The sequence below is a fragment of the Camellia sinensis genome, chromosome 2 (genome assembly GCF_055761805.1).
Source record: "Camellia sinensis isolate YWXY chromosome 2, ASM5576180v1, whole genome shotgun sequence".
NCBI lineage: Eukaryota > Viridiplantae > Streptophyta > Magnoliopsida > Ericales > Theaceae > Camellia > Camellia sinensis.
The window spans coordinates 56,794,922-56,807,378 of NC_138962.1; the positions used below are offsets into that span (position 1 = coordinate 56,794,922).

Here is a 12,457-nt window from a genome sequence, read left to right on the forward strand (position 1 = left end):
TATAATATATAATATATAATATATATATATATATATAATTTAATAAATTATGTAATATATATAAATTAAGTAAAAGAGTTAGTCTTAATTTTTATTTTTATTTTTTTTTTTGGTTAGTCTTCTATTAAGTAAAAAAGTTAGTCTTAATTTTTATTTTTATTTTTTTTTAGTTAGTTTTCTACCATTAGATTAGCATCTTTTATGTCTACCCTTAGATCTACCTACAGGTTTCTGAACTCGGGCAATTCGGGCAACCCGAGTTCAAAATACAAAGCTTGGGCCGAGCTTGGACAACAATGTTCGGGTTCATGGTCGGGCTTGGACGGACTTGGGCAGTGCCAAATACAATTCGAGTCGGGCTTAGGCAGACCCCCAACCCGACCGAATCCGCCCGAGTTGCACGTCGGTTGAGATCCATGGGTTGAAGTCATAATCCAATTGAAGAAATCCAATTAAAATGACGCCAAATTCAATTTATTTGTTCTAATTGTGAACAGAATCTATTGAGGCTTGGTTTGGGAAGTAGGTTGGCTTTTTGGCTTTTTGGCTTTTTTGGCTATTTTAGCCTGGGCTAAAAAGCTTGGTTTGGGAAGGGCTTTTTGGCTTTTTGACTTTTTTGACTTTTTTTGTGAGAGAAGAATGTAATGATTATAGGTTGGATGTGATGTTTTGTTTGTTATGACTAAAATAGCCTATTTTATTTTTTGTGGCTAAAATAGCCAAAAAAGCCTGAAAATCATCTTACCAAACAGAGGCTGAATGTATGTTTATTGCTAGTGGGTGGGTGCGGAGTTCAATTTATTACATCATCTTGGCATTTATTGGCCTTGGATAAATGGAACTATCAGAGTACGGATAAGCAAAGGGTTCACAGTGATCTAGAAATTCAAAGAAAATTAATCACTTTACTTGTTTTCACTTTTAAAAAAATATTTTTTAAAAAATTTTATTTTTTTATTTTTCCTATTTTTTTATTTTTACTAAATTTTTTTAATATTTTAAATATTTTTTTTATTTTTTAGACACACCTAACATAAATATATTTAAAAAATAAAAAATTATAAAAAAAATCTTTTAAAAATTTACTAAATACCAAAAATATAAAAAAAAAATACAAGAATTCAGTACATTTTTTATATTTTTATGTATTTATTAATTTTTTTAAATATTTTTTCCAATTTTTTTTTACTTTTAAGATATATCTAAGTAATGTACATCTAAAAAAGTAAAAAAACGTTTAAAATTTAAAAAATATTCACTAAAAATAAAAAATAAAAACACGAAAATAAAAAAAAAATCAGTTTTCAAAAAACTTAATTCAGAAAATTCAAACCAAACACACTGAATAGTGTCAAGCCGAGCTCGTGGATTGTTGAAAATAAACAACAATGATTTAGACCATTAAAAAATGTATCACTAATAGCACTAATGCATTATGAATAGAAAAAAATAAAAATAAAAATAAAAACAAGGCATAGAAAGTGGGCGAGGCCCACTACCACATCATTAGTGCTTCCTCTAGTGATCCTTTTTAGTACTCTCAATCATTTTTCGAAAATAAATTAGAGGTGGCATCTTCGAAATACATGACTAATTTTATGTAAACCACTATAAATAGGAAATAATTGTTGTAAATAAAATTTAATACGTCATGAATGAAAGTTATTAGTCACTAAAGGGGGTATATTTTTTTTCTAAAGACCTCTCTCCATAATATATGTTTTTTTTCTTGTGATTAAATCGATGGAACGTAACCAACATATTGATTATTTTCATAGAAATTATAACCTTAGAAATCATACATGGATTAATTTTCTTAATATTAATGGGGAAATGAATTAATATAACTTATCTACCTCCCAAAATGATTGATAACCCTCTAATGATAAGTAATCCTTAAACTAACAAAAAAGAAAATAAATTAAATTAAAATTATAGCTTATAGATAATAATTATAACAATATATAAAACCTATTCAAAACGTAAGAATAAAAAATGTGTAAATTATAAATGAAGTAGGTGGAACATGGATTCTAAAAATAGAGTGAGGATCCTCTCCTTGCGGCTTCCGTCCTTGCGTCCGTCCTTGCAGGCCTTCGGGTCTACTTTTAGGCCCAATTTTGATAATCCGAACCGTTCATATTTTATGATTTATTCAGTATATCATACCTGTAAAAAATCAAGTTGATCGGATATCAGAAAGCATGTGTTCGGAAAACTGTTTATTAAATTCTTTAAAAAATAATGTTTAGTTCAATTTTTCAAACACATATTTTCTGATATCCGATCAACTTGATTTTTTACAGGTATGATATACTGAATAAATCATAAAATATGAACGGTTCGGATTATCAAAATTGAGCCTAAAAGTAGACCCGAAAGCCTGCAAGGACGGACGCAAGCACGGACTTGCAAGGAGAGACTCTTGACTCCTAAAAATAAGGATAATGCACCTGAAAGCAGCTTTGGCTAATGATTTGACACGTTTTATGATAATGATTTATCAGGGTAATGATTGAGACCTCCTTCAATCACCATCCCACCATCCCACAGACACGTGGCGGGTGATGATTGGAGGAGAAGGAAAAAAAAAGAAAAAAAAAAAGAAAAAGTAGCCAATCAGGTGAAGAGGTGGTTAAGGGGATGAGAAAAAAAAAGGGTACAAATCATTATTGTTGTTCTTTTGTTGGGAAATAATTCATGTCTTTGCATGACTTGTGTTTGGAAAGGTGTTTGCTTTGGTTTAGATTGCACATAATAGTTGAGTTGACTAAACATTGGTGATTCATAGTGTTTTAAGCTCATTAAAATCAATTTTAGAGAAAGATAAATTTAAGTTCAAGGATAGTAAGAGCTTTGCTTATGTTGCCATTGATATAAGATTCTTTTGAGGTGAGGAAAGGAAAGAAACGATATAAGTTGTAGTATTCTTAAGATGCCAAACTTTTGTTAAAGGTTGTAAAAGTAAAAGAATGGAAAAAATCTAATTAGTCTCCGAGTCAAACAGACCTATTCCCCCCTCCCCACTAAATTTCAAGGCCACAATTCCCCCTGCCCTGCCTCCTTAGCTCCACCACCATTGGCGATGGTGGCTGGAGTCCAAAATCCAATTGGTGAATGGAGTTCGATGGTAGTGGGAGCCCGAAAAGGGAGAAGAAAAGAGAGCAAGAGAAAATGATGGCAGATTAGGAGAGAAAGAGAGAGAGAGAGAGAAAAAAAAATCAAAGGCGGCTCTAATCAAGTGTAGTCTAACCCACCTTTGATCAGAACCATTATTAACCCTAGGGTTGATGACGAATGGCTCGGATTTGGTAGTAGGGTTAATAATGGATTTTGATGGTTCTTATGTGGTGTGGACAAGCACACCATTTTCAAAATGTATCAAGTCCTCCTCTTTCCGTTGATATAAGATACTTCCCAAAAAGGTGAAAAGAAAAATAAATCTTTAAAAGTCATTATGTATTGTTTTTCCCTAAGATCTAAACCAATTACTTTGCATTTTGATTTTTATTATAATTAAAAATATGCCCTTTCATTTCCATAGTTTGAAGTAGTAAATCAACTCTCTTCGCCCTCTCCCCTCAAAAAAAAAAAAAAAAAATCTCAATTTTTCCAAACTTGTGGATGCTTTCATTTACTTATGTACCCAAGAAGGATAAAAAGCAGGAAAAAAATTAGCTTTCCTATTAAATTATGTGTCATTTTTTCCCTTCTAAGATTTACACCAATTACTTGGTACTATGGATTGTTTATATATACAGGTGCATTTTGCATTTGAGCATATAGTCTTATGGTTGATGTATTTAGTGGTTAAACATGGAACTCATAAACATTTCATTGCCTTTTAACATCAGTATAGATTTAAGTTGTTCCATAAATTTTTTTAGTTTTTATTTTTATATTATGATAGATAGTTTTTGATGTGTTTTTTATTCACTTTTTACTTTTTGTAGTGATTGATACAAGTGATAGTTCCAACAGGAGCCAAAATTTGTCGAGCAATTTACTCTTTTTTTCAAATTATTCATTTGTTACTTTTTCAAAATCATGGCGACTGATGTTTCTGAAAGTATAAGTTTGAAGATCCTTGTGGACAAAGAGAAAAATCGTGTAGTTTTTGCTGAGGCAAATAAGGATTTCGTTGACATTATATTCAGCTTCATGACAATACCTATTGGAACTACCATCAGACTCATTCGTGAGCACTTACTGAATGGGGAGATTGGTTGCTTGAACAACTTGTATGAAAGTGTAGAAAATCTTAATGAGGAACACCAAAGAAGTGATACTTCATCCTTGAAGTGCAGCTGAAATATACCATAGGAATCTAAAACTAAGTTTGGTTGAAAGTAATGGTATGAACAAATATTCTGTTTGTCGCAATAGTGGTTGCAATTTTGTGAGCTATTACGAAACTTCATGTTGCTGCTGTGGAAAATCCTTAGAAATTGAGGTAAACTTGTTAAAGCCGATTGTTGTAAATGAAGCAATTGAGTGAAATCTGTTAAAGCCAATTCCTTAAGATGGAGGGATGTTTGTAAAACCAACTTCCCGCTTTATGATATCGGATGACTTTAAAGTATTGTCTTTGTCCACTATGACTGGCTTATTTATGCTTAGCAATTTTGGAGCAATGGACCACAACAAAATAGAAGAGACAACTGTGAATATAGGAAAGAATGAGGTAACTAACAAATTCATTAGTTGTTTCTCTAATTGCATAAATGTTTTCTTATTATTTTACTCTCTCTCTCTCTCAGGTTCTGAACTTGCTCAAGTGTTCATTAACATCAAGGACACCCCTGTCGAGCACCATTATGGAACCACCCATCAATAAGACCAATTTCACGATTCACCCTGGAAAATATGGATCAAGGAGTACACATCAATCTCAAAAAGTTGCATACACAACAAATACAGATTCAAAGATAATCTTGAAGCTTATCATCAACAAATCTAACAATAGGGCATTGTATGCAGAAGTCGATGAAAACTTTGTTAATGTCTTATGTAGTTTGCTTTCATTTCCAATTGGTTATGTCTTTAAAGAGTTTTCATGTTTGTCCTTCAAGGGATGCATGAATAACTCATTCAAAAGCATCCAAGATACTAACGTTAGCAAGTTCTTCAAATCTAAGGAGATAAAGGCTATTCTAGTCGATCCAAAAGTAGCCCCAGGTCTTGCTTATGGCGACAAACTAATTGGCATTGAGGAAGATACTCAACTATTTCTTCCCAGCCTGTAATGATGATCTCTGATATGGGTTCAAACTCCCTTATTGGGGAAGTTAAAATTTGTGGTGGATTTGTGAAAGGGCCATCCATGTTCATGGTGACAGAGAACTTGTACATAACACCTTTATCTCCAATCTCAGGCATATCTCTTATCAGCACATCAAAGGTATCCCTTAGTGATGTCGGGGAAATAAAGGTGTCCATGGGTGAGGATGAGGTCACTTAACTGCTGTCAAGTTATTTCTATCATAACAGTTTTGAGAAAATAGAATAAGTAGTTCATCATGGTTCCTTCAACTGTTAAATTATTAAATTACCATAGATATGCTCATAATTTTGATTTACTTACTATCATAGTTCCATTCACTACAGACTTTGCATTTATTGGTGGCTTCTTTGGTATCAAATTACGCTTTGACTGATGCTTTCATGATTGAAGAGCCCATGCAAGGACCATGAGGTAATACCATCATCTCTGTGCTTGAAGGAAGGACGAATAAAGAACAAACTCTAATGACATAGTAAATGAATAATAATGTTTGTCTATATATAAGCCTATGTTCTATTGTAACCATGTAAATCATTTTCTTAGCATTAGTATGTTGGTCAGCTCAACTTAGACTGCGTTGATTGTGATTCATGACTAATTGGTAATGATTAGGATATTGTTGGAAGAAATTTTGATTTAGTTTCATTTCCATATATTATTAAGCAGTAAAAGATTGACTTCTAAAAGGCTTCATTGGCATAACATTAGTTCTTAATGCTTTTTGAGAGTCATGATTCATGATCCGATTAGGGCTTAAGTGAGCCCAATGCATAACATACATGAGTTCTCACATATCTATAGCAATACATTTGAACCAAACTGCATGTAAAAAAGATCATCAGTGCCCAATACAACTATAATTATACTTTTCTTTTTAAACAAGAAAGTAGAGTACTTTTCTCTATTTTTTATTAATGCAGCATTGATTTATCGTTGGGATTACCCAATTGTAGAAGCAATAGGGTTTTGAGAAAGCCATGGAGAGGCTAAGAAGCACGGATATGGACACGACACAACACGGACACGACAATACGACATTTTTCTAAAAACTAGGACATAAACACATTGGGGGACACATTTTGGAGATATCTTATTTCTTCTCACTGAATGCACAAAAGAATAAGTGCTCCAATTTTGATCGCAACATGATGAAGAAGGTTGCACAAGTAGCTTCAATGCTAATTTTTTAAGCAAAGGTGCACTTGCACCATAAGTAACCCGCCAACTTTTTGGATCCATTTCATAGCGATCATGAATAGAATCACTATTCCCAAACTCTCCTGCCTTGAGAAATTAGAAAATTCCATATGTGTCTTTGTGCGATCCCCTGAAGTAGGAAAATACTTTTTTATGCATTTCATTCTTTCCCAAGAAACCTCAACATCTTTATGTGGAGGAACTTGATTTGCATCTTCATAAAGTCATTAATCACTATAGTACCTTAAGTATGATAAATAAAAGTTGAAAATTGGTTTATGATTAATAAAAGATTCAATACTAAAGCTCAATGATAAAGCTAAGGTTTTGATTTCAGAAGTCACCTCGGATTTAGTGAATGAGTAAAGCAATAGAATGGAGTATTATTCTTGTTCCAACGATTCACAAGAATTTTATGCACTCTATTAAAGGTTGATAAATCCTCAAGCCGTTTCCCTTCATGCCTATATTGCAACGCTCACTTTTTTTATCATTGTATCCCATATGTCGTAGAACAAATGAAGACAAGGCATATTTGTATCACAAACCCTAAGCATATCATATATTGGAGCGGTAAATGAAATAATACAATCAATTAAATCCTACCAAATGTCATCAATCACTTTCTCTTTCACAAACTTCGTTTTTTCCACATCATCCTCTCTATAAGAACTCCATCTTTCGCTAATCACCATGGCTTGAAGACTGCATTTAATGAGCTTAAGTCTCTTAATCATAACAAGCACCGAAGCCAAACGTATGCTTGCAACTGAAAGCAAGTTCAAAGGTACAAATTCATTATAGATAGCCAATCTCACTGAATGATTCATGATGAAATTCTTAATGAATGCAACATCCTCTACAATGGTCATGATCCAAGAACACTCATAATATATTACTTGATTGTTTCCAAGATTGTTTGCCGCACAAATATTTTGCAAGGCAAGGTTGAGTGTGTGTACCACACATGGTGTCCAAACAATGTTAGAATATAATCCTTCAATAAGAAATCTCGCACCAGAACAATTCTTGGCATTATCTATGATCACTTGAATCACATTATCTAGATTAACCTCCTCTATAACTTCTTTCATCAAACCAAAAATAATTTGTCTTTTCTTTCATCTAAACAATCCACCGCCTTGAGAAATATATGCCCACCTTCCGTTATCACCATAAAGTTAATCAATGGCCTTCTTTGTGAGTTACTACATCCGTCACCGACGATGCTTACCCCTTTCTCTTTCCATGTGCCTTTGATCGATTGAAGCAATCTCTCAACATTTGCCTTTTCTTGTTGAAGAAGTAATGTTGTTCTCAACAAATTATACCCTAATGGCAAATAATTTGAAAGAGGATTATTCGCAGCAAATAGATATGATATCACATAGTAAGGGGTTCCTTTCTAGATGGAATGGCAAACCGGCAGAAAAATACATCCTTGCAATGACAATATGTAATCAATCACAATCATTCTTGTTAAATGCCTTCTCAATAGCATAAACTCTCCCACTTCAACTTGTTTTCATTTTATTTATTTTTTTTTTTTTTGACTCATAGCTTTCTTGAACAAAGGAATGTAAACTACTTGATGGCGTACTATATGGGGGGAGAGGTACGTTCCTTGGTGCATTTTTCCTTATTTTCTCTTTGGTTTCTTCCTCCAATTTTTGTATCTCCACAATATCTTGGTTTGAAACTTTCATGCAAACTCCAATCACTTGACCGGACAATTTTAGAACCCTAGTGTAAGAACTTTTCTTTTGTACATGACAAAAATTGCATTGGCATGAAATATTCCCCCCTCCATCATTTAGTTTTTCGAATCTTATAATATACCTCCAAAGAGGTTTGCTTGTGTCTTCATTAGAAAGTGCATTAGCAGTGCCAATCGATTCCATTTTCACTATAAAAAAATAAAAATAAAACCTAATTTAGATAACAATCACATTATCCACAAGCAATCACCAAAAAAAAAAAGAAAAAAAATCACCCATGAACTCATGGGTGATAAAGTTTACATATCATAGCTAACCAACCATAAATATAATAATTTTCAAAGAAAAAAATATTTTATAACAAAGAAAAAAAACCTCTTCGGAGGTATGTTACAAAATTTGAGAAGCTAAGTGATGGGGAGGGAAATATTTCATGGCAGTGCAATTTTTATTAAGAGTTCATTTGCTAAAATTGTCTGGTCAAGGAATTGGAGCTTGCATAAAGTTTCAAACAAGAGCATTATGAATATGCATATTGGAGAAAGACGTCAAAGAGAGAACAAGGAAAAATGTACCAAGGAACGTATCTCCTCCCCCATCTAGTGCGTCATCAAGTGGTTTACATTCCTTTGTTCAAGAAGGTTACGAGTCAAAAAAAATGAAAACAAGTAAAAGTGGAAGAGTTTCGGCTATTGAGAAGGCATTCAACAAAAATGATTGTAATCGATTATATGCTGACAATGCAAGGATCTATTTTTCTGTCAGTTTGCCATTCCATCTAGAAAGGAATCCCTTACTATGTGAGCTCATATTCATTTGTTGCGAATAATCCTCTTTCAAGTTATTTGCCACCTAAGTATAATTTATTAAGGACAACATTAGTCTAACAAGAAAAGGCAAATGTTAAGAGATTGCTTCAACTGATCAAAGGCACATGGAAAGAGAAAGAGGTCGGCATTGTCAGTGATGGATGTAGTAACTCACAAAGAAGGCCATTGATTAACTTTATGGCGATAACGGAATGTGGGCATATGTTTCTCAAGGCGGTGAATTGTTCAGGTGAAACAAAAGACAAATTCTTTTTGGTTTGATGAAAAAAGTAATAGAAAAGGTTGATCCCGATAATGTGATTCAAGTGATCATAGATAATGCTAAGAATTGTTCTGGTGCGAAACTTCTTATTGAAGAATTATATTCTAACATTGTTTGGACACCATGCGTGGTACACACACAACCTTGCCTTGCAAAATATTTGTGCGGCAAACAATCTTGAAAACAATCAAGTAACATATGATGAGTGTTCTTGGATTACGACCATTGCAGAGGATATTACATTCATCAAGAATTTTATCATGAATCATTCAGTGAGATTGGCTATCTATAATGAATTTGTACCTTTGAACTTGCTTTCGGTTGCAAACACGCATTTTGCTTTGGTGCTTGTTATGATTAAGAGACTTAAACTCATCAAAGGTAGCCTTCAAGCCGTGGTGATTAGTGAAAGATGAAGTTCTTATAAAGAAGATGATGTGAGAAAAGCCAAATTTGTGAAAGAGAAAGTTATCGGAACCTGGAGCGATAAGAACGAAAGCCCTACCCACAGCTACAACCATTGGCGCTTCAAAAGGGATTTAATTGATTATATTCTTTCATTTACCGCTCCAATATATGATATGCTTAGGGTTTTTGATACGGATAGGCCTTGTCTTCATTTGGTCTATGACACGTGGAATACAAAGGAAAAGTGAGGGTTGCAATATATAGGCATGAAGGGCAGCGACTTGAGGATTCATCTACCTTTTATGAAGTGCATAAAATTCTTGTGGATTGTTGGAACAAGAATAATACTCTACTCCATTGTTTTACTCATTCATTAAATCTGAGGTGACTTCTAACATCAAAACCTTAGCTTTATCATTGGGCTTTAGTATTGAACATTCTATTAATCAAAAACTAATTTTCAACTTTTATTTATCATACTTCAGGTGCTACAGTGATCAATGACTTTATGAAGATGCAAATCAAGGTCCTCCATATAGAGATGTAGAGGTTTCTTAAGAAAGAATGAAATGCATGAAAAAGTATTTTCCTACTTCGGGGGGATTGCACAAAGGCACATATGGAATTTTCTAATTTCTCGAGTAAGGCTGGAGAGTTTGGGAATAGTGATTCTATTCATAATCGCTATGAAATGGATCCAAAAAGTTGGTGGGTTTAGTTATGATACAAGTGCACCTTTGCTTCAAAACTTAGCATTGAAGCTACTTGTGCAACCTTCTTCTTCATCATGTTGCAAACGAAATTGGAGCACTAATTCTTTTGTGCATTTGGTGAGAAGAAATAAGATGACTTCGAAATGTGGCAAAGACTTGGTTTTCATTCATAGCAATCTTTGCCTTCTATCAAGGAGAAACCCACTATACAAGGACAAACCAAGATGTGGGATATAGCCAACGATGCTTTTGATTTGTTTGGAGATGTTGGAGAGCTTGAAATTGCAACACTCATGATGAACCAGAATTTGAGGCCGTAGTGTTTACGGATGATGGTGATGATAAGGCAATTGAAGTTAGGTCAAAAAATAGATGAAATGGGGCCGTTGAATTTAGTGGATGGACAATCCTATTTGGTTATGTAAAGATGTTTAATGTTGTTACCAAACTTGTGGTGGATGATCTTTTGAATGTATGATGTCAAATAGTTGTTTTTTATGGAATGTATGATGATCAAATGAAAATGTCGTATTTGTGTGTCTGTATCGTATCGGGTCCTTGTTCTGTGTTTGTATCTGTAACAACCCTCGTACTGTTTACTGATTAATGACTGATTGATTACCGATAATCACCGATTACTGTTAAACGGAACTGATAACTGACTGATAATTGAACTGATTAAAGTACTGAACTGACTGACCGAACTTTAAACTGAGTTAAATGAATGCATTTGATTGAATTGCATTCTATCTGTTTGACTGTATGATTATCTGTTCATGCTTATATGTTTAAACTATTAATTGAAGGCCTTATCGGCGGCCGAACCGGAAATGGGTTAGTGTATTATGATCGTCATATTTAATATGATTTTAGGGTATAATTATCTGAAAACTGATTAGGTATGATTAAATTAGATTAAAATGAGTTAATTGCAAAGTTTGCCGTAATTACCTAAATGCCACTTAAGTGGCCCACTACTTGGCTCATCTCATTACACTCATACATACACATTTCATCAGCTCATTCTTGAGCACAGCACCGACTAGAGAGAGAGAAATAGAGAGTGAGAGGGAATTGAGTTGAGTTTGAGTTCATTGGTGGAATTGCTTGGTAATTGAAGTGTAGATTGCTAATTTGAGCCTCTAGCCTTGCATTGGAGACCTAAGGTAGAGTGATTACTCTCTTGTTTGTGTATTTGAGCTTGATTCTTGCATGGTTCATGTTAATTTGTAGAGCTAAGTCATGATTCGGTTCATTAATGGTGGATTGAAGCTCAATCCTTGCATGCATGTTAGTTTCGTTGAAGTTTTGAGGTTGTAGTTCATAATGCCTCACATGCATGTCCATCTTTTGGTCATACTCCATGAGTTCATCTTGTTTTGAAGGTTTGAGCTCTTTTGTTACAGCATTGAAGCTCTGAAAATGATCTATGATCATGCATGTCATGTTTGAATGTTGTTCTTGAAGAATGGTTTAAATCGAGTTTGAATTAAACACCTTGGGCTTTGATTTCTTAAAATTGAGCTTTGAAACATGATATTCTATGTGTTTAAAAGAGTTTTCCAGAAATTTGGCCCAAGAGGATCGAATTTTATGCATCTAAGCTTGGTTTTGAACCTGGAGCTCGAATCTGGGATTTCCAGATTTCAGTCGTCCGCTCGAGCGGGGGAAGTGCCGCTCGAGCGGGAAAATCGAGCTTCCAGCATCTTGCACTGTTTTACAGTCCGCTCGAGCGGAGTATTGGGCGCTCGAGCGGAGTCATGTCTCAAGCTCGAGCGGGCGTCGAGCGGGGATTTCACCCATCCAGTACTTTTACAGTACGCTCGAGCGGGAAAGTTTGCGCTCGAGCGTGTACCTTTGTTTGCCTGTACGCTCGAGCGGGGAAACCTGAGCTCGAGCGGGACTCTGTTTTTCTGAAAATCCTGAAAATGCTTTTAAATGTGCATTTTTGCATCCTCATCCCATCCTAGGCATTCTTAGGCCTAGTTTAAGGCATTTAGATGAGGATATCGTTGTAGAACACACCAATGCAAATTAGGGATTAA

At 34.2% G+C, this 12,457-nt stretch overlaps 1 protein-coding gene across 1 annotated transcript; it reads left to right on the forward strand.

Annotated features, from left to right (window-relative positions):
- The first annotated feature begins 4,047 nt into the window (after positions 1-4,047).
- LOC145813770 (uncharacterized) lies at positions 4,048-5,246 on the forward strand. Its single transcript, XM_082909765.1, has 3 exons — positions 4,048-4,301; positions 4,621-4,684; positions 4,761-5,246. Exons 1-3 carry the CDS (start codon positions 4,048-4,050, stop codon positions 5,244-5,246), a joined length of 804 nt encoding a protein of 267 aa, XP_082765891.1.
- Positions 5,247-12,457: the final 7,211 nt, after the last annotated feature.

Bases quoted from the DNA above. Each gene is read 5' to 3' on its own strand.
- LOC145813770 (XM_082909765.1), top strand. From the start codon at position 4,048: ATGGCGACTGATGTTTCTGAAAGTATAAGTTTGAAGATCCTTGTGGAC. The intron at 4,302-4,620 runs GTGCAGCTGAAA...ATTTATGCTTAG, and splicing joins AGTGATACTTCATCCTTGAA to CAATTTTGGAGCAATGGACC. The intron at 4,685-4,760 runs GTAACTAACAAA...TCTCTCTCTCAG, and splicing joins TGAATATAGGAAAGAATGAG to GTTCTGAACTTGCTCAAGTG.